General features: G+C 37.5%; 1 protein-coding gene and 1 long non-coding RNA gene across 8 annotated transcripts in view; one reads left to right on the top strand and one right to left on the bottom strand.

Moving 5' to 3' along the window:
* The window catches only part of PAPOLG (poly(A) polymerase gamma), a 33,494-nt gene extending 11,004 nt beyond the window's left edge, over positions 1 to 22,490 (bottom strand). For 2 of the 5 annotated variants that reach the window (XM_007125444.4, XM_024133559.3), the window contains exons 1-13: positions 22,198 to 22,490; positions 20,040 to 20,201; positions 18,472 to 18,538; positions 13,747 to 13,828; positions 13,410 to 13,519; positions 12,144 to 12,197; positions 9,940 to 10,051; positions 7,109 to 7,198; positions 3,098 to 3,236; positions 2,384 to 2,456; positions 1,471 to 1,591; positions 1,039 to 1,123; positions 609 to 662 (exon numbers count right to left, since the gene is read on the bottom strand). In XM_007125444.4, the coding sequence (XP_007125506.1) occupies positions 609 to 662; positions 1,039 to 1,123; positions 1,471 to 1,591; positions 2,384 to 2,456; positions 3,098 to 3,236; positions 7,109 to 7,198; positions 9,940 to 10,051; positions 12,144 to 12,197; positions 13,410 to 13,519; positions 13,747 to 13,828; positions 18,472 to 18,538; positions 20,040 to 20,201; positions 22,198 to 22,214 (1,166 nt within the window). In that variant the 5' untranslated portion in view covers positions 22,215 to 22,490. The remainder of the gene's footprint in view (positions 1 to 608; positions 663 to 1,038; positions 1,124 to 1,470; positions 1,592 to 2,383; positions 2,457 to 3,097; positions 3,237 to 7,108; positions 7,199 to 9,939; positions 10,052 to 12,143; positions 12,198 to 13,409; positions 13,520 to 13,746; positions 13,829 to 18,471; positions 18,539 to 20,039; positions 20,202 to 22,197) is intronic. The other 3 variants (XM_007125446.4, XM_007125447.4, XM_055089195.1) reach the window with 2 other exon arrangements.
* LOC114487313 (uncharacterized) overlaps positions 21,872 to 26,812 on the top strand; it is a 30,369-nt gene continuing 25,428 nt past the window's right edge. For 2 of the 3 annotated variants that reach the window (XR_008618904.1, XR_003682296.1), the window contains exon 1: positions 21,872 to 21,958. This is a non-coding gene — a long non-coding RNA (uncharacterized lncRNA). Of the gene's footprint in view, positions 21,959 to 24,158; positions 24,203 to 25,399; positions 25,584 to 26,812 lie in introns of those variants that run through there. The other variant, XR_008618905.1, reaches the window with a different exon arrangement.

The following is a 26,812-nucleotide window of genomic DNA, read 5'->3' as shown; positions in this document are numbered from 1 at the left end:
TACTGTAAATCAACTATACTTCAAAATACATGTGTATATATAGTCTAGGTGTGTGTGTGTATATGTGTGTATGTATATGTGTATATATATATATATATATATATATATGGTAATAGGCTAGGTATCAGAATCATTCAAACTGCCTCACAATTTTGCTTAAATCTGACTCTAAGAAGTGACAAAAGGCAAAAATCTGTACATATATTCTTATCTCATGTCACTTCAAATTCTGAAACATTAATTTGATGGCATTTCTTAAACACTGATGCTTCATGGTCAAGTACAACAGTCATCAATAAGATTTAATAATTTTGAAAATAGCGAGTGTTTTAGAAATGATAAAGCACCATATAAATATGTTATCACACAGTAGGTAGAGAACTTTTTTTTTGCGGTACGCGGGCCTCTCACTGTTGTGGGCTCTCCTGTTGCGGAGCACAGGCTTGGGACGCGCAGGCTCAGCAGCCATGGCTCACAGGCCCAGCTGCTCCGCGGCATGTGGGATCTTTCCGGACCGGGGCACGAACCTGTATCCCCTGCATCAGCAGGCAGACTCTCAACCACTGCGCCACTAGGGAAGCCCAGGTAGAGAACTTTAAATGTCTTACCACTCTAGATGATTTTCTTCTGTTGATGCACTGGCAGTCAATACTATATAATGTCTGTGAAGAATTTTCAGCAATAATCAGGGGGAAAAAAAAGCCAGAGAAATATTGTTAGGGTCTAACTTTCCATTATTACTTTTTCTTTCTCCCTCCCAATGAACAAAACAGCTAATACAGGCACACATTTATGAAAATGCTCTGATTTTCACAAAATTAATTCTAGACCTTGTAATTAACAATTCACTAAACCCAAAACCCCACAAATACTGGGTTAGACACTAGTAGAATATAGAAACTTTCTCATCACCTAGGGTTTCTGCTATTCTTTACCTCACTTAAAATATAAGTGATGTGACCTATCGTGTATTAACTTTGTAAGTTTAACATTCTTCTTCCTTAAACACACACACACAAAATGCAAAATTTCAAATACCTATACTTTTGGAAAAAATTTGGTGGCTCAAGGAGTTTGGACCAATCTGATTTCCCTTGAAGAATTTCATCTGTGACTGCGAGACCTAAAGAAAGAGAGACAGACAGACAGTGATTTTGAAAACTGACCATCGTATTATCAGCTCCTGTGTGACCCTACCCCCAAAGTTCTAACCCCACCAAATAGCTGAGTAAAAAAAAGTGTAGATTTATTATGTTCTTTCTTAGAACATAAAAGTCAATTTCAACCAGACTGGGGTGGCTCTATTTTTGGCCTCATATTATCATATATTTTGCAAAACCAAGTCCTTAAAAAAATACACATTTGAAAGAACTTTTAGAAATAATAGGTATAACTGCAATAGAGAATAAAACTGTTGTCAACCAAAAACTTGTGGGAACATGTAAAGGGTAATAGGGCTAACAGGTTTACCTTGTTTAAATTCTTCTACCATTACTGTTCGAGTTGATGTGGACACATTATACGTAGAATTCTGTTGTGGGTAGGCAGGGGTGATTATGGGCATGAGATGATACCTATCTGATGGATTTACCTGTGAAATTAGAAGCAGAATAATTGATCTATTCTCCTATTTCAGTTGTCCTCACTTCATTCCCCAAAAGTCTGAAGAATATGAAATATAAATTTAATACTACATCTCCTCAGTTCTAAGAAGTACATTTCCCCTCCCCAACTTCATTTATTTCTGAAGTCAGATGTGTCTGATAATCAAAGTTAAAGAAAACTCTGCAGAAGTTTATTTCTCCCCCAAAAACCTGCTAAATGGATGGTGCAGCTTATAAACAGTGGTCTTTTAGAACCAAGGAAATAAAATATCATAAGTGCAAAAAGCATTATCTGGTCCAATGGTTCTCCATCCTCTTTCTGCACCTATTCAACAGATGACTTCCCCTTGGTTACTCAGAGGAATGAGTACTCACTCTTAAAGCAAATTAAAATGCAAGGTGACTGAGAGTTATGGTATCTTGGAATCATGAATCTGCTTTAAACTGTACTGGAAAGTACATCTTTTATATACTTCAGTACTTATTATTAGTAACTAATTACTTGTAAGACAGTTTTTAACAATAGATTATAACATCTTGGTTGATATATGCACTCATCAAGTCTTATACGGGTGATTTTTAATGACATAACATTTGGATCAGCATTGGCGATACAAATCATCTGCACCAAAAAAACACAGTAGAGGGAGGGAAAGGACTATAGTTACACAGAAGGAAGATGAACAGGAACAAGAGGAATTATCCTTAACTAGATTGCACTTTACAGAATCATCCTATTCCTGAAAGGTTTTAATGAAATGCTGTAATAAGTCACATACCCGAGGATCCCAAACTGGCAAATTCAAATTGCTTTCTTCCGGTTGCTTTAGCAGCACAGGATTTGGCCATTCCCTAACATGAAATAAGCAAATAAACTCACATAAGACCTCATTTCAGGAACTATATGAAATGTTAAAATCATTAGATGCTGCTCCAACTTTCACATAGCAAATGTTTTGGGTATTTGGTATTGAAAAAAAAAGAAACTGACAAAGGAAGGGAGTATACAAAGGAAAAAGCTGCTTATTTTAAAGCAGCTTTCAGTTCTCTGAAAGGGCAAATCCTACTTTGCCCATTAGCTGTAACTAATTTAAACCTGAATTTTTTCTTTCCTTCTCATTTGCTTTCATGGACTTAACTCTGATAATTTAATAACAGCAACAGCTAACATTTACTGAGAATATTCCTAATAAATTGTGTGCAGCAGCTATGGTTATCATCTTTAGTTTACATATGAGGAGATCTTAACCTCTATATAGCTAGTAATTGGCAAAGACTACTCTCATAAGCTAAGGGTCCACATTTACAGTCCCCCTAGAAGAAAGCACCATCTGGGGTCCCATCATTGCCTCAAATTTGATGTTTTTAAATTTAACTTAAAAAAAGGAATGTAAGACGACAGAAAAGGCGTAAGCATAGCTCTTAAATTTGCAAACAAATTTACATATAGGCAGAGGTTAGTCAGTAGTGAAAATATGCATATGCATACTTACCACTTGGAAAAAACTAAGAAGAACTTATGAACTAAAGTAGAAGCTGCTGCATTTGGATATAATTGGCAAGTTCTTGCAACTAGCATTGCCCAGGAGACACCACCAAGGAATCCCAACATGTTGGAATAAATACCACGTCCTAGAAAATTAATACAGTTGTTAATTATTGTTAGGACCTACTATCCATGACATTCAAGTGTAAGGAACAGTATAACTTCCCTCCTAAGATTTGCTTAGAACTTTTCCCCCTTATAGAAACATTAAAATCAACAAACAAACCTTCATGTTAGGCTCACATTCTTATCAGTAAACCCTAAGCTGCTCATCTTACCCCCTACTTTGCCCTCCAATACAGACATCTCAGTTCCTTGCCTCAGTTCTGACTGTCCAACTGGGCTCTACTGATATGACATTGGAATTTCCCACCTTTCAATATCTGTGGTTGAGAGAGAAATGAAAGGGAGGAGGAAAGATATTCAGAGGGTCCACAAGTAGGGAAGAAAAACTTTTCTACACTAGTTTCCCCTTATCTGTGGAGGAAACGTTCCAAGACCTCCAGTGGATGCCTGAAACACGGGATGGTAATGATATTTATGATAAAGTTTAATTGATAAATTAGGCACCGTAAGAATTAACAATTATAAAAATAGAACAATTTTAACAATATACTACAATAAAAGTTATGTGAATATGGCCTCTTTTTGTCTCAAAATATCTTATTGTACAAATTTAATGCCCTTTCCATCTTTTTTTTTTTTTTTGCGGTACACAGGCCTCTCCCTGCTGTGGCCCCCCCGTTGTGGAGCACAGGCTCTGGACGCACAGGGTCAGCTGCCATGGCTCACGGGCCTAGCCGTTCCGCGGCATGTGGGATCTTCCCGGACCGGGGCACGGACTCGCGTCTCCTGCATCAGCAGGCGGATTCTCAACCACTGCGCCACCAGTGAAGCCCACACCATAATATTGACATTGAGAATCATGAATCGAACCTTATCCAATTTGCCATCTTTCTCGTGTCTCCTGCATCAGCAGGCGGACTCTCAACCACTGCGCCACCAGGGAAGCCCCCCTTTCCATCTTAACTAAGTACTTATCACTAACTGTGGTTATAGCGTTTTAAAAATTTATTTATTTATTTATTTATTTTTGGCCATGTTGGGTCTTTGGGGCTTTCTCTAGTTGCAGTGAGTGGGGGCTACTCTTCATTGCGGTGCACGCTTCTCATTGCGGTGGCTTCTCTTGTTGCGGAGCATGGGCTCTAGGCGCGTGGGCTTCAGTAGTTGTGGCACGCAGGCTCAGTAGTTGTGGCACATGGGCTTAGTTGCTCTGCCGCATGTGGGATCTTCCTGAATCAGGGCTTGAACCCACGTCCCCTGCATTGGCAGGCGGATTCTTGACCACTGCGCCACCAGGTAAGTCCCATGGCCATAACTTTCGCAGTTTCGCAGAGGTGAGACAGCAAAACTAGCACGAATTTCTTTTTCTTCCTTTACAATTTCATGATAGAAGATTCGTTCTTATGTAGATCTTAGCAACCTCAACATATGGTTTTTCTCCTTCCTTAAGTTGATAACTTTCACCTTTTCACTTAAAGGAAGCACTTTACAGGCTTCTCTTTGGCAAATCCAAGTTGCCACCATCACTACTCTTGCCGTGGGCTTCAGTAGTTGTGGCACGCAGGCTCAGTAGTTGTGGCACATGGGCTTAGTTGCTCTGCCGCATGTGGGATCTTCCTGAATCAGGGCTTGAACCCACGTCCCCTGCATTGGCAGGCGGATTCTTGACCACTGCGCCACCAGGTAAGTCCCATGGCCATAACTTTCGCAGTTTCGCAGAGGTGAGACAGCAAAACTAGCACGAATTTCTTTTTCTTCCTTTACAATTTCATGATAGAAGATTCGTTCTTATGTAGATCTTAGCAACCTCAACATATGGTTTTTCTCCTTCCTTAAGTTGATAACTTTCACCTTTTCACTTAAAGGAAGCACTTTACAGGCTTCTCTTTGGCAAATCCAAGTTGCCACCATCACTACTCTTGCACTTTGGGCCCATTAATAAGTTAAATAAGGGTTACTTGAACACAAGTACTGCAATACCATCCCTGTTCCAGGCAGGACAGCGAGAGATTTCATCACACTACTCAGAACAGCATGCAATTTAAAATTTATGAATTGTTTACTTCTGAAATTTTCCATTTAATATTTTCAGACTGCAGTTGACTGCAGCTAATTGAAACTGCAGAAAGCAAAATGGCAGATAAGGGGGGACTACCCTAATCATGTTCTTGGGCATTTAAAAATTCAACTGTAAAGTTGGGGACTGACTTCAGTATTGTGCAAAAATTTGTATACTTCTCCATAAAGTACAATACACTATTGATATTACTCATTTTCTTGAATGATTGTTTTTTTTTGAATGATTGTTTCTTATAGCAGTCTATAAAGAAGCATTACCATATTTCATCAAAACTAAGATGTCTTCAGTTATTATATAGTATAGATGACTTTATGTCCCATTAAGCAAGAGAAAAAAAACACAAAATATCATTTCATTTATGTTAAATATGAAAAACATGCATCTAGTAATTGACAAAACATGGTATTTAATCTATAAGGAAAAACAAATTGTTCATGATACCCCTTTACTGCAGATTACTTTACCCTGACTACACAATATAATTGAGCCCAAGGACAAATTCTACTTGCTTAAGGTCTTTTTAGATGTGTACTGTCCTATATGGTAGCCACAAGTCACATGTGCCTATATATAGTATTTTTTTGGTAACAGCTTTATTGAGCTATCATTCACATACCATAAGATTCATCGATTAAGTATAAAATTCAATGATTTTTATTCTATTCACGGAGTTGTGCAATCATTACTTTAATCAACTCTGGAACATTTTTATCACCCCAAAAAGAAAACTTTAACAGTCACACACCTCTTATTTCCCCCAAGTCTTCCCAGACCTAGGCAACCACTAATCCACTTTCTACCTCTACAGATATGCCTACTCTGAACATTTCACATAAATGGAATTATACAATATGCAGACTGGCTTCTTTCACTTAACATAATGGTTTCAATGTTCATCTATGTTGTAACATGTATCAATATTTCACTCCTTTTAACTGCCATATAATATTCCACATTATGAATATACCACATTTTGTGGTTGTTTCCACTTTGACATTATTAATAATGCTATGAACAGCTGTGTAAAAGTTTTTGTGAGGACCTATGTTTTCACTTCTTTCAGATATTATTTAATTTTAAATTTAATTAAAATTAAATAAAATTTAAGTTCAGTTCCTCAGGTGCACATTTCAAGTGCTCAACAGCCATATGGTTACTGTATTGGACAGCACAGATATGAAATACTTCCATCATCACAGAAGGTTTGACTGGAAAGCACTGTTTTAGACTGTAAAACCTGGTGCCAGAAGTGCAGCACAGCTTAAATGTAGTTACAAATAATACAAAATGTGCTGTGCCAGCTAAGGGCTGGGTCTTTTATGAACCACATCCTATATATATAAACTAGTACAGTTCAAGGCTTTATTAGAAGAGTGTTGAAAGGTAAAAACAAAAGGTTAAAACTATCACAATAGGTTCCTCATTTAATAAATTTACTGAACACCTGCTATACACCAGCCTCTCTGCTGGTAATGCTGAGACAGAGATGATAAGATGGTCCTGTCCATAGAGAGCTCGAATACAAGTAAGGGTTTTACTCTTCAAGTTCTAACTCATTCTGACTCCCTGGCTGTAACCCAAGATGTAAAGTCAGGGGCTTTTAGTTTTCACCCACGGGAGAAGAAGGTAGAATCACACATCAGAGCACTGGTAAGCATTACACCTGAAAAACAAACAGCTTCTCCAAAGCTTACTGCACCTCAATCCCCCAAGGTATCAACAGGTTCAGGAATTCCCATATGTGCTTCTACCATGAGTAACTGAAAATTATAATTTTATAATGCAAACGTAAAATAAAAGACTTGGGATACTTACGTTTTGCCCATAGTTTGACTGCTCTTAGGGTGAGTCTGAAAGTTTCTTTATTTGGCACTAAATGCAAAATTTCATCAGTAACTCTACACCCTGAAAAACATAAAGCATTCATTTTTCATTATGCAACAAATTCCAGTTAATTCAAATGTCCTTCTAACTTTGACTCTCAAATGCTAAAAATACCAAAGATACTAAAATATGAAGTTTAATTTTCTTTAGGTACTTTAAATTATGTACTTTAAATGTAGCCCTTATATAAGAGAAATCACTTTGCTTATAAAGAATTAAAAAGCACATGGGTTATACAATCCAATATTAAAAAAAGAGATGAGTCTGAATATCTTTTTAGCTTTTTTCCACCTTTGGCTTTACTGTTAATCAAATGCCTCCAACTTATAAAAATGTTATTGCTTTAATGCAAACCTTATCCACAAATACTGTGATTTACTGTTGCACTCTGGAAATACAGCAAAATGCAATGATTAAGTTAAACAAAATATTGGGTTGGCCAAAAAGTTCATTTGGGTTTTTCCATAACAGCTTATGGAAAAACCTGAATGAACTTTTTGGCCAACCCAATATAAACCAGTGGTTCTCAAAGTGTGGTCAGTGGACTCCTGGGAATCTATTAGGTCAAATCTATTTCTATAATATTAATGCTTTCTTTGCCTGTTTCACTGTGTTAACATTTGCACTCATGGTGCCAAACCAGTGGTGGGTAAAACTGCTGGTATCTTAGCAGTGAATCAAAGCCATGGCAACAAACTGAAATAGTAGACAATATTATCTTCACCACAAATTTGCAGTTAGAAAACAGGAAAGGAACGTGTGTGATGTTTGAACATGTTCAAGGTAAGCTGAACTATCTGTTTTTTTCAAGGAACACCAGTTTTACTTGAAAGAATGATTGACAAGACAACTACAGTTATTCATACTTGGGTATTTAGCAGACATTTCCTAAAAAATGAACAAAGTGAGCCCCTCACTTCTAGGAAAACAAATGTCAAAATTTGTTGCCAATAATAAAACTTGAAGTTTCAAGTAAAAATTAGAATTTTGGACAACTGGTATATGCTAGTGTGAGCTTGACAACTTTTCAGACTTTTCTAATGAGATTGGTGGTGACATTAATGAATGTGATTTTTAAAAAATTATTTTATAATGAAATGTGTGTTAACATTTAGACGATCCAAATAACTTTGTGAGCCAGTATTTTCTAAATGACTAAGGCATGATAGGACAAAATCACGTATGGGTAAAAGATCCATTCAAAGAATAAGACAGACCAATAGATTTTAATGCAACAGAGCACAAAAAGTTAACTGATAGTTTTAGGTTTGATATTCTAATTAACACTTTAAAAAGATCACTTTTATTCAGCAAAAAAGGGAACAAACTACTGATATATGCTAGAAACATGGATAAACCTCACAAACATTATGCTAAGTGAAAGAAGCCAGACACAAAAGACCACATATTACACATGACCCCATTTGTATGAAATGGCAAATCTATAGAGATAGAAAGTAGATTAGTGGTTGCCTGGGATTGGAGGATAGAAAGAGGAATGACTACAAATGGGTATGAGGGATCGTTTGAGAATGACGAAAATGTTCTAAAATCAGATTGTGGTGCACAACTCTGTGAATATACTAAGACTACTGAATTGCACACCTAAAAAAGATGGATTTTATGGTATGCAATTACTCCTCAATAAAGCTGTTGAAAAGAAAAAGGAAATTGGGCTTCCCTGGTGGCGCAGTGGTTAAGAATCCACCTGCCAATGCAGGGGACACGGGTTCGAGCCCTGGTCCTAGAAGATCCCACATGCCACGGAGCAACTAAGCCTGTACTCCACAACTACTGAGCCTGTGCTCTAAAGCCCGTGAGCCACAACTACTGAGCCCGCGTGCCACAACTACTGAAGCCCGCGTGCCTAGAGCCCGTGCCCTGCAACAAGAGAAGCCACCGCAATGAGAAGCCCGTGCACGGCAACAGAGTAGCCCCCGCTTGCCGCAACCAGAGAAAAGAGCCTGCGTGCAGCAATGAAGACCCAACACAGCAAAAAATAAAATAAATAAAAATTTAAAAGAAAAATAAATAAATAAATAAATAAAGAGGCTTCCACCAGAAAGAAGACTAATTACAAAAAAAAAAAAAAAAAAAAGGAAATTGTCATCAGTCAAGTTTTGGTGTAGTATTAAAGAATACCCACAATTATCTGAAAAGGCTATGAAAATACTCCTTCCTTTTCGAATTACATATCTTTAAGAGGCCAGATTTTCTTCCTATACTTCAATCAAAACAAAATTTTACAAGAGATTGACTGCAAAAGCAGATATGAGAATCTAGCTGTGTTCTATTAAGTCAAACATTAAAGAGTTGCAAAAATGCAAAAAAATAAAAAAGCCATTCTCACACAAAAATATATTTATATTCACTTATAATGGGTTTACTATTGTTATTTTAAAATGAACTAATAATTAAACGCCTTAAAAATTTCTCAGTTTTTATTTCTAATATGATAAATTGATAAATATAACTCACATAAACAGAAGATCTTGGGGGGGTAGTCCTCAAAAAATGTTTAAAGTATAAAAGGGTCCTGAGACCAATAAGTTTGAGGACCACTGCTATAAACATAAACATTTCAAGTAAATTTGTGTTTTAAGATGCTTAAATGTGATCAGATTACTTGTATAAAGAAAATTACATCATTTTTAACCGAGTTTGTCTAATTCTTAAAAAGTCTATTAATAGTTTTGCAAAAAGATCTCTATTTGTCTAATTGTTTTCAAGCAGGTATCTGAGATTTCTTTTTAGAAGCTTACCATTTAGGCTGCGAATACACCTTATATCAAGGCTTCTCAGTCGAGAGTCATCTCTTAGATCTAAATTATCTGATATGGTTTGTATTGCCAGTCTTGCAAAGACTAGATCAATCTTCGGAAAGATGAAAAAAAGAGAGAGAGAGAGAGAGAAATATTACTTTTTCTCCTTTTAGTCCATTCTCCCCCCTTCCCACCTCAAAAATGTAAAAAGTTCTAATTATTAGTTTGGGAAGCTCTACCAAAACTTCCAAAGGCCTATGCAGGTAATATCACATTGGAAAATCACTGCAAAGTTTTGGGAGAATAATTTTCAAATTAAGGGAAAGCATTTTAATTTTGCCAATCATTAAAAAAAATCAAAACCTTGTAAGTGAATTTCTAGATAAAGATGGAGGATCCAACACATTTACATTCACTCCCTCTTGAAACCCCACGAAAATACCAGCAAAATTTTGTTTTGTTTTAGTTTTATTTTGTTTTTAAAGGCATAACCCACTAAGTCAAAGAGAACAGGAGACAATGGTAAAAACCATGAAATCTGGAAAGCAGATGGACAAATGGTAACAGACTCAGCAGGTCTGAGGAAGCAGAGATAAAACATGTTATATCTGGGAAATAAGGACAGGAGGCTGTAAATAAGTTCTTAAATAAAAAGGAACATTTAGAGAATAAAAAAGTATTCTTAGAAATTAAAAATATGATGGCAGAAATGGAAAACAAGAGAACATTTAGAAGATGAGAAAACCCCAAAAAAGCACAACAAAAATATGAAGATGTAGTTACAAGTGGGAAGGAAGAAGTAAAAAAAAAAAAAATGAAAAAACAAAAAAACACGGCAGTCCTGGGGGTCCAACATACAAATGTTAGGAGTTCCCGAAAGAGGACAGAAAACAAAGGCGGGCAACACAACTGAATTCAATACAATTTCCAAGAACTGAAGGACAGGTATTTCCAAATTGAAAGAACTACTTGAGTGCCTTAGCACATTTGGTTGAAAAGACACATACCAAAACAAAGTGTATTACCATGAATTTACAACTATGAAGACCAGGGAAAAAAGAAGAAAAGAAAATCACACAAGTGGCCAAAAAGACAAAATAGGTCACATACAAACGATGAGTAATCAAATTGGCCTCATGCTCCTCAACAGAGTATGGAAGCTAGAAGACAATGAAGCAAGGCCTTCAAAATTCTGAGAAACATTATTTCCCACCTAGAAGTCTATGCTTAGCCAATCAATTTGGTGTGAGACCAAAATAAAGATATTTGTAAACATTCAAGATCTCAAAAATATGTGCTCTTTTTCAGGAAGCTGGTGGATGAGTGCCACTAAAATGAAAGTAAGTCAAGAAAGAAGAAAACTCGGGCTTCCCTGGTGGCGCAGTGGTTGAGAGTCCGCCTGCCGATGCAGGGGACACGGGTTCGTGCCCCGGTCCGGGAAGATCCCACATGCCGCGGAACGGCTAGGCCCGTGAGCCATGGCAGCTGACCCTGTGCGTCCAGAGCCTGTGCTCTGCAACGGGAGAGGCCACAACAGTGAGAGGCCCATGTACCGCAAAAAAAAAAAAAAAGAAAGAAAGAAGAAAACTCAAGAGAGAAGCAAAAGGAAATCCCAGGATGAGAGAAGAAAGGTGTCAGAATGACAGCTGTATATCAGTCATGGAGAACAATCAGTGTGGATTAGAAGAAGTGAGAAGAATCAGTGAGATCTTTTTTCAAGACGATAATGACAGGACACCTGAGAAATCCAAATCTATTTAGTGGAGATTTAGACAACTAGGAAAGACTGAATTTGAATTAGTCAAAGTATAAACATCAAGCAAATCAAACACAAAACATTAACTCCCAAGAAAACAAAAGCCACACAGCAAAGAATGGTAACCTAGTACATTTTGTGCTCAGTTTTGAACATTATTTATAAGACCATAATAAGATAAACACTGAATAATGCTCCAACTAAAACTATAATAATATAATTATTTTAGGAGATTATGGGAATGAGAAGGATGTGTATAAACATCTTGGGGGTAGGGATGAAGGTTGGTTCCTTTTCCATGGTGAGGAAGGCCTCACCATGACTAGACTATTTGATTCCTTAAAATTCGTGCCTATATAAGTCTGATTTTTAAACTATAAAACAAACAAACAAACCCATACAGGTTAAATAGTTCAATTGTAAAGTCAGAAAAATATTTAACACTTACTTCAATTCCATCAAATTCAAATTTTATAACAGGCACAAAGGCATCTTCTACAGCCTACAATAAAAGAAAACAATTATAACAAATAAGGTGTAATCCTTTATCCTTCCCAAATGCCAATAACATGAATACTTTTTCTCCCAATTTTTATTTTAACTCAGTAGGAAAAGTGAAAATTTTCTTAGTTTCTCATTCTAGCTAAGCAAGCACTTCTACTTTGTGACTGTGTTGCTTAAGATACGCAAAATGTCCATGACAGTAGTTACCTAACATATTATCCTTCTAAAAATATTCATCAGAAACTGGCAGGCAGAACTGCTATCATCTGGGTATTTACTATTTGTTGAACTTAGCTGAAAACTGATTATTTACAAAAAGCACTAGTGTTAGATATTAAAATATCAGATCCCATGACTAATCTATCAAAAAAAATCTATTATCATTTGGATTTAGTAGAAACGTTTCTCTGAGCCTTCTTTAATCCCCCAACCTAACAATTTTTTTTTCTTTTTTGTAAATTTTTTGGCCCCACTGCCATGTGTGGATCTTAGTTCTCCGACCAGGGATGAAACCCTCGCCCCCTGCACTGGTAGCTTGGCGTCCTAATCACTGGACCACTGGGGAATTCCCCAACCTAACAAATTCTTAACCTCCTTCTCCATTCCCAGACACCCAAATAACACAAATCTTCTGAGCTTCGCCATATCCAAGCACTTGAGGTTGCATTAAAACTACCTGTTTGTTTAGTACCCCCAGTCCCTCCCTCACATAAACTATCTTGTTCGCTCTTGTATTTGTGGGACTAAGGCCAGTATCTGATGAATCATTGGTGCTGAAATTTTATTTGCTGAATGAATGGCTAGATATACACACATAAAGAGTTACTAGTTGAACCTTATACATAATAATGAGCCACCATTTGCTGTGCACCAACCATTTATCAGATATTATAGTAAATGATTTATGTAAATTATCTCATCAATCCTCCAAAAAACTTTATAAGAATGTTATCACTAGATCTTCATTTGATAACTAAGGAAACTGAGACTCAGAGACAACAGGTAACTTGACCAAAATCCACGAGCTAATCTGTGGTAGATTCTAGATTCAACGCAGGTATGTATAACTAAAAAGCCCATGTTTTTAGTCATTACTGTTATTTTAACAAGATACAGCAACTTCTTAAGAAATATGTCAACCATCATAAGCCCTAGCTTTTGCAGTTATCTGTTAACAAATTCAAAATATTACATATGAGAGGATACTTACTCTTAAGTTTCTAATGCCATCTTGATGTTTCAATTTTTCAAAAAAAGACTGAAAAAAATCAGATCTCTCCACATGTCTTGGAGCAACACAAAGTGCATCAATGTCAGCTCCTGCAAATTAAAGTATTTATTATCAAGAACAGTATATTGAATATGTATTACATTTTTGTATACACAAACATATGTACAGAAGAAACTACGTAAGATGAGTATAGGAAATAATATAGTACTCTAGTAGTGAGATAATGGGAATTTTTTCCTCTGTATTTTCTAATTATGAACAACAAATAAGTTTGTTATTGAAAGTTCTTACCAGTAAAACATAGAAAAGCAATTACCTTTGGTGTGTACTCCAAGCCTATAGGAGCCAAAGGTGAAAATTTTTCCACCAACAGTAGCCACAACAGAAGGTGGGAGATTCTAAAATAAAATAAAATAATTTTTAAGGCATTCAATTGTTCAAATTATTTAGCATTAAAATTGTCTAAATGCTCTAATACATGTTGACGAGGATGTGGAGAAAAGGGAACCTTTGTAGACTATTGGTGGGAATGTATATTGGTGCAACCACTGTAGAAAACAGTAGTAAGGTTCCTAAAAAAAACTAAAAACAGAACTACCAGGGACTTCCCTGGTGGTGCAGTGGTTAAGACTCCACATTCCCAATGCAGGGGGCCTAGGTTTGATCCCTGGTCAGGGAACTAGATCCCACATGCATGCCGCAACTAAAAGTTTGCATGCCGCAACTAAGGAGCCCATGCATAGCAACTAAGGAGCCAGCGAGCCACAATTAAGGAGCCTTTGAGCCACAGCTAAGGAGCCCACCTGCCGCAACTAAGACCTGGCACAACCAAATAATAAATAAATAATTAAAAAAAAAAAAAAGAACTACCACATGATCCAGCAATTACAATCCTGGGTATATATCCAAAGAAAATGAAAACATTAATTTGAAAAGAGATATGCACCCTAATGTTCATGGCAGCATTATTTACAATAGCCAAGACACGGAAGCAAATTAAGTGTCCATCAACAGATGAATGGATAAAGATGCGGTATATATACAGAATGGAATATTAGCCATAAAAAAGAATAAAATTTTGCCGTTTGCAACAACGTGGATGGACTTCAAGGGTATTATGCTTAGTGAAATAAGTCAGACAGAGAAAGACAAACATTGTATGATATCACTAACATGTAGAATCTAAAAAATAAAACAAACTAGTGAATATAACAAAAAAGAAACAGACTCACAAATACAGAGAACTAACTAGTGGTCACTAGTGGGGAGAGGGAAAGGGAGAGGGACATGATAGGGGTAGGGAATTAGGAGGTACAAACTACAATGTATAAAATAAATAAGCTACAAGGATATATTGTATAGCACAGGAAATATAGCCAATATTTTATAATAACTATAAGTGGAGTATATAACCTTTAAAAATTGAGAATCACTATGTTGTACACCTGAAATTTATATAATATTGTAAATAAACTATACCTCAATTTTTAAAAATTGCCTAAATGCTACTGATATGTACTACATTTGTCAAGTTTGGTGAGCTGACATTTGTAAAAGTACTTCAGAGTTTTTCTGATTGCAGCTGAAGTAATGAAGGTATTCCCAGAGGAAAGACAAGACAAATTTGTGTCCAGTATACATGCACACATCTCTATCTTAAGAAAAACATTTTTTATCACTTGACCCTACCTGTCCCCCCAAATTACCTGATTTGGCTCCATCACTCTTAATAGTTACCAAGGAACTTGAAACTACCAAATTAATGCACTTTCAGCTCTCTACAGTTATCATACTCTTGACTAATACCATCTCCCCTTTAGTTTTTGTTAGAGATATGCTTAACTTATTGATTCTAGCTCTGTAATATTTCTGCAAGAAAGTAAGGTAATTCTTGACATGATCTCCTTATGAGAGCTAATCTAAAAACTTTAATTAACATATTTTTGGTTGTACCAGAATTACAACGCTACTTTTCACCTCTCTCTAGAGCCAATTCTAACTGCCCATCAGATATTTTCACTCAGACTTTCTGATCCACTTCAATATCCATGCCTGAAACCTAGCAAAAAATTCTTCCTATGATAAACTAGGTATACCTCCTGATTTCTCTATTTTTGTTCCTTATTTTCCTTACTGCCCATACCTATAAGTCATTATTATTCTTCCTGGCTTACCAATTCTTAGGTTATATCCCTCACATGTCACTTTCTCCCCACCCACTCCCATTCTGTGCTATTTAACAGTATCATAATTTACCCTCTTGCCATTAGTCTTTATTTCCTACTCCATTTTGTTAAAAATGCACTGGCTGGTGTTCTTAAATTAACTCTATTACATAACTCTTCTGCTCAAAACTTGCCAATGCATTCTTCTACGGATACTGATCCTTGGATCCCAAGGACTTCCACAGTATGCTCTTAAGGATCTTTCTTGACTTGTCTCCTGATATTCCCTTCTGAAGCTCCAAATGCCAACATGTTACATAACCTAGTCTCCTTTCCATTGCATTTGCCATTTTCCTTCTCTCAATTGCTTGCCATCCTCTCTGGGTATCTCAATACCATCTATTTTTCAAAGATCACTTCAAGTTCCACCTCCCTCATGAAGCTTTCTTTGATTATCCACCTTGTAACAAGCTCTTTTTTCCCCTGTGCTCCTCTACTGTTATTATCTTTAACCACTTTTATACTACATTGACTTTTTTATTCTGTGTATGTTAGTTCCATCTCTTCAACTATATTTGAATTCCTTGAAGGTGAGAACTATGTCTACTACCTCTATTTCCCCAAAATGCCCAGTCCAAGTTCCAAAGAGTAACATCTGCTAATGAACTTGACTAAAAGTATCTGCATAACAGGACATTATGTTTGTTATTTTCTCTGTTTAACGGACATGTTTCAAGAGTACCACAAATAATAGCTAGAAAGAGTTAATAAAATTATTGATGACTAACATGAATCAAAAGGATAGAGAAGCCCCTTTTAGTTTACCTTCCTACTTTGAAAAGCATGATTGCTTCTTAATTTATGAGAAAGTGATAAACTGAATCACAAAGTATTTTCCCCACAAACCACAGTATTTAACTAAAATGATTTGACTTGGAGTTCTGGACTATTTAAACTTTAAACATTCCAACTGTTGTGTAGAATATTAAAATGATCTTTGATCTAACTCAAATCCTTCAGATATTTTTCAAACTAAAATATGCATAAATGAAAGGGAATTATAATGATATAAAAAAAGACCAATCACCTTATCTATGCAAATAAAGATGTTAAAACCAATTAAAATTTTTTAAATGATTAGATATTTTATTTTCTTTGCTTAAAAAATGCCAAATAGTGGCAAAGCCTCAAATTTTTAACAATGGTTTTATGCCTAGAAATTAAATGGAAACCAGCTACTGGTCTTTGCAGATTAAAGCACTGATGTGAATGAAATGAGGGAAAAAGCAATTTAAATAATTAAAAACAAAAATACCTTTTGACCTTGGAACAGATTCTACTGGATTTTTCTTTTAGGTGCAAAAAACCACACAGTAAGAAAATTAGTTAGGTGTATCTCTCAATAAAGTAATCTAGCCTCTTTTGTGAATAGTTTAACACTTGACTTCCCTTGATGTATCCTAGAAAATGGATAGGAGCAAAGACCTCAGCACAACCACATCAGCTGACATAAAGACCACACAAGAAGTCATAAAGCTTGATACTCTGATTTTAAAATAATTGTAGCAAGTTGTGTATCTGGTTTGCATACCCATAGCAATTATGGGCTGACATTTATTCAATGCCTGAGCTCTGTCCTGAGGTTGCACAGGTGAATAAGAGGTTTATTTCTTAAGGAGTTGATCAGCTAGTAGCAGAGAAAAAAGCATGAATTTTTTTTTTTTTTTATTACTCATGACTAGCATTTCATCTGCTCAGAATTCAACCTAACTGAAAACCTCTACTATTGATAACCCTGCTGTGAGCTCAGAAATGAGCCAGATAGTCATTTGGCAGCAAAAGTAAACAGCGTGAAGACCATTTATTTAAACTCAATGACTGTAGATTAGCACAGTCCCTCATAACTTTATTCAGAGCCCATTTTTTAAAAGAACCAATTTTATATATGTATCATAAGTACAGAAGGAAATAATAAAAATTTTAAAAGAAAGAATTCTAACAGGTGTTTATCTAATTTCTAAACTGATGCAGATTAATGGGCAGAAAGGGATTTGACAAAGAGACACTACTGCTGTGAGCCATTAACTTTCAGCTGAACGCTGTTAAGAGATGGGAAAACTGTAAAAAAACAAACAAACAAAAAAACCCTAAATTTTAAAATACAACAGTTTGAGCCACTTAGTGAAGGGGCAAATATATTACTCAGTTGAATATGCCCTACCTCATTTTACTACAGCCAGTAAAATAATATTCAGTGATGATTCCCTGACAAATGAGAATTCAATTATACTCAAAATACTCTAAGAAAGCAAGAAAAATGTAATCGATTTTAGAAGAAAAATAGTTAAGCTACCAGAGGGGGAAAAAGTTGTGTAACTATAAATTAGGGTTTGCAAACTCCTAGGTCTCAGGGGCCAGGCAGGTATGTAAATGACGAAAGTATACACATAAGAAACACAGAAACTGATAACTGACAGTTGCTGTGTCAGAGAGAGCAGGGAGTGATGGGGACCATGAAGCACCGAAGGGGAGGAGCCCAATTCCATTCAAGCCTCTTCCTGCCTTGCACAAAGGAAGGCCCAGTGCTGCCAGACCTGGTATTTCACAAGAAGTCTGAAATCTGGCCTTTAAAGTAAAATCTCAGTATTTAAATTTTGATCTACTACATGTGAGTCAAGCAAGACATTTATGTGGAATTGCAGTCAAGACACTGGCTACCTCTGGGGTAAATCCTCACTTATTTAGGACTCAATGTCTACACCCATTCATTTCCAAGTATATTAAAAAGTTTTAATGTATTTCTGATTATTCTCAACTCTGCATCTTACTACCAGGACATAATGAAACTATGAATTCCATTTAGTTTAGAGTCTTACCTTACTCTCACTGACCTCAGAAATCCATTCTTTTACTAAATTGTTCAGTTTACCAAGAACAACCAGCCTATAATAAAAAATAACATGCTTTAGATGAAAATAAACAAACACCAAAAACAAACAGTATTTTAGAAAGTAATTAAACATATAGGCAGTACCTTTGTGTTGGTGCTAGAGTAAAAGCATATTATACACGTGCTAATGCTATCACATCTGTTGACACATGGCACATCTCTTTGGCATTCTTAGGTTCCTAAGAGTTCCAAAGAGACGATAAATGTGATGATAGTATTTTGGTCTTTGAGGTATTTTCAAAATTCAAAAAACCTAATAAAAAAATCAAAATTACCTTCAATAAAGCTGCAGAGGCCAACTGAACTGTCAACTTTCTTGGCCTTACTATGGAATAAAATCAATTCAGTGTGGTGATAATAGAGGTTAGCATTCTCTCACTAACAGTTATGAGTTTTTGGACAATAAAAACAGGTAAATAATTTATTGCCTAATTTTTATAAAATTTACTTAATAAAAGCAATTTGATATTAAAACAAACTTGCAACCAATGGCATATCCAAATCCAGATTTACAAAAAAAAAAAAAGAAGAAAGATAGAAGAGTTTAGGCATCTCAAAGATAACACATGAAAAACTGAATTCCTGATCTGTCTGAACCTGCTTCTCCTTCAGCCTTCCCCAGGTAATGGAATCCCATCCTTCAAGATGCTGAGACCAAAAATCTTGGCATCGTCCTTGACCCCTCCCCTCCCACCCCCCTCACATTCCACAGTCATTAAACCACCCTACTTTTAAAATACATCCAGAATTCTACTACTTCTTATCACTTCCACTGCCATCCCTAGTTCTGGCCACCATCATGTTTTTCCTTGGGTTATTATAATAGCCTCCTAACTAGTTTCCCTGCTTCTGCCTTTGACCCCCACTTCAGACTATGCTCGGTAAAGCAGCCAGAGTGACTATGTTAAACATGAGTAAATCACGTCAATCTTTTGCTCAAAACCCTAACAGCTTCCCATCTCACTCAGAGTAAAAGCCAAAACCATTATAAATGGCTTTCAAGGTCCTAAGTGACCTTTCCTTCCAAGCTCCTTCCCACCTCATTTACTTTAAGCCCACATTCCCCTTTTTATTCACTCTGCTTCACATACCTAGGCTACCATGCTGTCTATTTCTTAATATACCAGGTACACTCCCACCTCAAACCTTCTGCCTAGAATGCTCTTCCCTCATAACCACATAGCTCCTCCCTCACCTTTTAAAATTTCCCTCAAATGTCAATGAGGCCTTCCCTGATAACCTCCTCTCCCAGCTTCATTCTTCTCAGCAGCACTTGTCATGTGTAACACTGTATTTATTTTACTTACTTGGCTAATTATTAGTTTCCTCCTCTAGCCTTCAACTAAAATATAAACTCCAGGAGGGCCAAGTTTTCTCTTCATTTGGTGATTTTTATATCCCTAGGCAGGGACATAATTGGTATTTGATATATGTTCATAGAATTAATGATTAAAGAATGTACTATAAAATATTTTGCATTTTAAAGTGACATACCTGTGGTTCAATTCTTCCTCATCTTCAAATACTCCAAATGGTTTCATGGCATCAATTAATTTCTGTGTGTAAATATGATCAATTTCTTTCGGACATGCCAAGCTAATTGGAGAGGTGATTCCATAATGCTTTTGTTGACGCTGGTTGTCCAGCATGGTGTTTCTGTTCAAGAAAAATGAAACAGCAGAAAAAATTTAAAGTATCATATACTGATACATTAAATCTCTCAATCCACTCATTACTTTAGCTACCTTAAAAGTTTACTAAGTACTAATGGTTGGAGCCCCCGCTTTTTTTTTTTTTTTAACAAAAAAAGGATATTTTGTGCTTATGTTGATGAAGGACTATTCATACTGCCTCAAGCTTTCATGGTTAGCATGTCTTTTCAAGCCAAAAGCAGCCTGTGTTGGCATCAGGACAGTTGTACCAACACCACTCAGCTCAAATGCAAAGAGCCTGAATGGGAGCTGGGCCAGGGCCACCTCCACTACACACACTGCAGACTTAAGTCAAGTACCCTCTACAGTCAGTCTTTGAAAAGCAGTCAGCCACCTGAAAGAAAGCTTTAAGTAAAATCAATGCCCCCCCCCAAGAAACAAAAACATCCCAAAGCTAGAAATAGTCCAGCTTTTAAAAAGAAATCACAACTAGATTTGTTGCCGAGAAACCTACATTAACATTCCTTGCTTGCATCAGAGTTTATAGTCCTAACATTCTATCACTCTAGTTAACTGTTTTCTTCATTGTCTAAGTGAAGTCTATGACACCAGCTACCTTGGGCCCCACTTTCTTATCTCTATGCTGAAAAAGTTGGCTATCAAGGTCCCTACTAGCACTGAAATTCCAAATCCATTATTCTGAACCTCCCTCATCTAGACAGGAAAACAAAGCAAGCAACAGAATTCCACATTCCCTTCCACTCATCAATTCCACTTATAACTAAACACCCCTGGAGCAAGTCTAGTACAAGTGTACAAGGAGACATGTACAAAAATGTTCACTGCCACACTGTAACATTAAAAAACAAACAAAAAAAACTTAGAAATGACCTAAAATAATCACTAACAGGAAAAGGACTAAATTAGGGTGTATCCCTACAATGGAATACAATACAGTAGTTAATACGTATTAATTAGAGCTGAAAATACTATCATGGACAAATCTCAAAGATACTATATTGCACTAAAGAAGTTGTTGAATGACAAGTGTGATACTAGTTATATAAAGCTTAAAAACATGTAAATGCCGATTATGGCATTACATATTATACATATGTAGTAATAGCATAAAAAAACATGCAGCAATAAGCATCAAATTTGGAACTGTGGGGAACTCCGGAGAGGGAGGTGGATGGACCAGTGAAGAAGGTAACAGAATCCTTCAGATGTATTCGGTATGCTTGTTTTCTTTTAAATAAAGATACGTGTGTACACAAACACACACACACACGGAACGTTATGCTTTGGGAGAGATGGATGGTGGCTACACAAATGACGCTTATGTTATTCTCTGCATTTTTCTGTATGTTTAAATTATTTCCTAATAAACCAAAATGTAAGAAACTAGAACAAAATCTTGCCAAGCACGGACACTGTTTCTGACTTATCAAAGTATGAGCAGAAGGTATAGACCGGCAGATGTACTGTGGATAGGTGGGGAGACCAGGGGAGGGTGAAAAGACCACAGTCATTACGAAAGAGAAACCCATGGGCTGGGATAGGTCATTCACTCCAGGAGACGTGGAGACAGCCGGTCAGGAAGGGAGGAGGGGGAGGGAGGGGGATGGTATTTGCGCCAATGCAGACAGGAGCAGAGACCGGCTCAGACAGCGCTGGGGGCAGGAGAGTGACCGACAATTTCTCCCCACGGACACACGCGCCTCTCTTCCGCCGCAACCTTGTCTGGGGGCGTCCTCTGAGGTAGGGCAGCCAGGGGCAGATGGGGACTCCTGCAGTCCCCGAGTCTGTGCGGCGGTGGCCAGGTGAGCCGCCGGGTGTAGGGGAGGTGCCCTTGCCAAACGGCCGGGAGAGGGGAAGAAGACCATTGAGAGAGCTCAGGGCACGGCGCGAGGGGCAGGGAACAGAAACGGGGTGCCAGGCCGGCCACCCCAGCCCACCCCATTATGCCTCGCCCCCAACCGCCGGCCCCCACCACTTACGCAGACATCTCTTTCATCGCTTCCTGCGCCTCCCTCACCGGCGAGTCTTTCGCTCTGGAGTCCTGTTCTTGCTCTTCCCTTCTCCTCCTCTCCTGTCCACTTTCCTCCGCTCGCTTGTAGCTCGCTTGCTCGCTCACTCTCTCACTTACTACGGCCGAGGCATCCAACCGAGTAGTGAAAACACCAGAAAACCGGCTCTATTTATGACAATACAGCGCGGCCGACGCCAATATGGCGCCGCTTCCCAGCCTGCCCCTCGCCCGCCGCGGCCCCGCCCCTGAAGGCCTGGACCCGCCTTGACCCCGCCCCCTCTCCCTTTGGGTCCCTGGAGGCTCAGGTGGCCCCGCCCACAGAGGCGCCGGCTCCGGCTGCCGACTCCGGTACGAAGGAGCGTTTGGTCTCCTCCTTTGTCAGTGGGACTGTCAATCCAGACTAACTGCTTGTAAGGTAATTTGGAACATGTTTTCCTTGTTTCTCTTATTCTCTTATGAAAGCCTATATCATACATTTTTTAAAACTTCACAACCTTGCCTAGCGAATACTATTTTAACTCTTCCATTATACCACACTTTTAATTTAATCGGTTATAGTCATACATAATCTAATTAACCCACTCGTTGAGGAGATTATGTCGTGTAAGGTCACACCCAAGAACGTGTGACTTTGCAGTTACCCCGGAGAGAAGCAAGCTTGTAAATTGGAGGCTAACTGTTCACCTCTAAGTACCGCCCCTGGTTCATGGCATTCTAGCAGTTAGGTAAGGGAGGTTGATAGGAAAGCTGGCAGTTTGCAATAGGAGGATAAATACAAGGCTGAATCAAAATCGCACACTTTCAAATAGTGGAGATCATGTTCCATGGGAGTGTAAAGATGAAAACGGGAAAATGATGACAAATTTTAAAAAGTGAAAGGGCAGAAACAATTTAAAACGCTAAGTCGTTACAAGGAAAAGAATGTCAAGAAGCTGCTTTTTCTTGGAATGTAACACAGTAGATAGAGAAGATAGAATCATAGAGAAGACAGAATTATTCATTCAAAAATATTTACTGAAAATCTAATCTGTGCCAAGCACTGTGTGAGGCTCCGGTGATTTAATCGTGCATAAAACCAGATGTATATTCTTTAATTTTATGGAGTTTAGAGTTTAGTGAGGAAACAGTCAAATATAAGTGATATTCTTCTGTTGTAGAACTAAATCGCCTACTATGTGTCAGGCACAGGAGATACTTAATTCCCCCTCTTGAGAATTCACAGTCTAGTGAAGGAGAACAAGCATATACAAAGATCATTAAAATATAGTATGGTCCGTGATAAGATGGGGTCAGGGCATTTAGGGAGGCCTAAAGTAGGCCGCCTAAACTTGAGGGCTGGGAAGGTCAATAGTGGCTTCCTGGAATAGGGTATTCGCTGATGGGGGAGTTAGGGCAAATTGTGTACATCTGGCCCTGGGCCCTGGTAAATGCACCTTCCTGTCCTCTTGACACATGGGCCTCGAGGGTCCCTGCTGCCTCTAGGTTTTGTCTAGGGCTCATTGGAAGGGCTTGTGGTCTCAGCCCAGAAGCATCACAGGGCTAATTCTTCTCCCACCTCTTCCCATCTCCCCAACAGTTTAGGGAATCTTGCCAGACTGGGAGACAAAGTCTCCTTTCCTCAAGGTTTCTAACCAAGACATTTGTTACTAGCTGCATAGAGTTCTCTTCAGGGCTCAGCCTTGTTTCAAACCCCAAAGCCAGAAAGAGTTGCAGGCTGATTCTGTTACCTGCACAGGGCAGAGTCCTTAGCTCAGCACCAGGAACATAGGATTCAATAAATCTAACTCTTATTTACATTGATTACCATAACTCTTATCTCCTAATTTTTCTCTTAGTTTATGTATTTAATTTTGAAATATTTCTTTTCCTTCTTTCCTTTCTTTTTTTTCTCTTATAGAATGCTTTTGTTTTGTTTTTTTCTCTGTATAGAATGCTTTGTTTGCTCTTACCTGCTGCGGTAATTTGCAAGAAAGGTAAACTCTGCTTTCAATTCTACTAGTTCAAGGAAATCCTAAAGTGTTTCAAAGACAGCTTTAAGCCTTTATTTATGTAATTATCAAAGTCAAATCAGAACAATACTTTTTAATTCTGCTTTACGTTGTTATTTGTAGTTTGCCTCATTTTTAGTTGTTTCTTCCCATTTTCCCCATCTTTGTTAATCTACCTGGGATCAAACGCCAGTCCCCAACCCCCATTTCAATAAGGACACTTTCTTTCAAGGAAGAATATGTTTTCCTTTGTGGGGGGCTCTACATTGTAGCTGTACTTCTTTTTAAGCTAAAATTTTCCAATTACAAATGTAACCCATGGGACTTCCCTGGAGGTCCAGTGGTTAAGACTTGCCTTCCGGGCTTCCCTGGTGGCGCAGTGGTTGGGAATCCGCCTGCCGATGCAGGGGACACGGGTTCGTACCCCGGTCCGGGAAGATCCCACATGCCGCGGAGCGGCTGGGCCCGTGAGCCATGGCCGCTGAGCATGCGCGTCCGGAGCCTGTGCCCCGCAACGGGAGAGACCACAACAGAGAGGCCCGCGTACCGCCAAAAAAAAAAAAAAAAAAAAAAAAAAAGACTTGCCTTTCAATGCAGGGGGTGCGGGCTCGATCCCTGGTCAGTCGATCCCTGATCCCAATGCAGGAGGTGCTAAGATCCCACATGCCTCATGGTCAAAATACCAAAACATAAAACAGAAGCAATACTGTAACAAATTCAATAAAGACTTTAAAAATGGTCCACATCAAAAAAACAAAACAAAAAAACCACAAATCTAACCCGTGTTTGTAAAAAAAGAAAAGGAAGAGTGGCAATCTCTCCCTCCCTTCCATTCCTAACTCCATTTTTACTCCCCAGGGAACCATTATTAACGGCTGGGTATGTATCCTTTCAGAATGTTTTCAGTATAACCCAAACCGCATATAAACATGTACCAGAGGTTTTGATTTTATTGTTTTTTAATTTTGAAAAAAAAAATAAAGGGGTCGTACTGCACGTGTTGTCCTGCTCCTTGATTTTTTTTAACCAAAAAAATCATGAGCATCTTTCTATGTTAGTAAATGTTATGGACTGAATTGTGTCCCCAAAATTTCATATGTTGAAGTTCTATTCTCCAGCACCCAAGAATGTGACTATATTTGGTGGGTTTAAATAAGGTAATTAGTGTGGCCCCTACTCTAGTACGACTGATGTCCTTATAAGAAGAGGAAATTTGGACACAGATGGCACAGAGGAAAGGCCATGTGAAAGCACAGGAGAAGACAGCCATTTACAAGCCAAGGAGAGAGGCCTCAGAAGAAACCAACCCTGCTGACATGTTGTCTCAGATTTCTAGCCTCCAGAACTGTGAGAAAATAAATCTTTGTTGTTTAAGCCTCCTACCTAGTCTGTGTTACTTTCTTATGGAAGCACTAGCAAACCAATATAGGAAATATACACCTACTTTTTCTTTTTAACAGTAATATGGTATTCTTTGTCATAAATAATATGTAATATTTGTCAAAATATATTCAACCATTTCACTGGTTCATTTGTCTCAGATTTGTTTATATTATAAACTGCTATAGTAAACATCCTTATACATATATCCTCTACACTTGTATCACTAGTCATTAATAGATTCTTAATGATGGGATTACTATGTCAAAGGGTATGTATATTTAAAAATAAAATTTATCAGACAGAGAAAGACAAATATGATATAGAAAACATATCACAGAATCTAAAACAATGATACAAATGGGACTTTCCTGGTGGTCCAGTGGCTAAGACTCTGCACTCCCAATGCAGGGGGCCGGGGTTTGATCCCTGGTCAGGGAACTAGATCCCCACCTGCCGCAACTAAAAGTTCGCATGCTGCAACTAAAGATCCCGCGTGCTGTAACTAAGACTTGGCGCAGCCAAATAAATAAATATTTAAAAAATGATAAAAATGAACTCACGAAACAGAAATAGACTCACAAACATAGAAAACAAACTTATGGTTACCAAAGGGGAAAGGGGGGAGGGGAAAATTAGGAGTTTGGGATTAGCAGATACAAATTACTATATATAAAATAGATAAACAACAAGGACCTACTGTACAACACAGGGAGCTATACTCCATCTTGTAACCTATAATGGAAAATAATCTAAAAAAGAACCTAATTTATACATATATGCATAACAGAATCATTTTGCTGTACACATGAAACTAACAACATTGTAAATCAACTATACTTCAATAATAAATAAATAAATAAATAAAATAAAATTTATGTATTCCAAATTGTCCCCTAAGAAGGTTATACCAATTTACACTCTAACCAACAATGTGTATGAGATGGTCTATTTCCTTAAACCTTCACAAATGCTAGATATTAAAAATGCTTTTTATCCTTATGAAAATTATAACTGCAGAAAAGTAGAGAGAGTAGTAGAATAAAGCCATATACCTATCACTTAGATTTAATAATTATTTTAACAGTTTGTCATATGTTTCACTTTTTTTAAATTGAAGTTTTTTTAAATATAGACATTGTGACTCCTAAATATTTCACTCCTAATATTTTTTTCCTCCAGTTTTGTTGAGATATAATTGACAAATAGCACTCT

Source organism: Physeter macrocephalus, chromosome 12, assembly GCF_002837175.3.
Source record: "Physeter macrocephalus isolate SW-GA chromosome 12, ASM283717v5, whole genome shotgun sequence".
Taxonomy (NCBI): domain Eukaryota; kingdom Metazoa; phylum Chordata; class Mammalia; order Artiodactyla; family Physeteridae; genus Physeter; species Physeter macrocephalus.
This window is presented reverse-complemented; position numbering and strand designations above follow the sequence as displayed.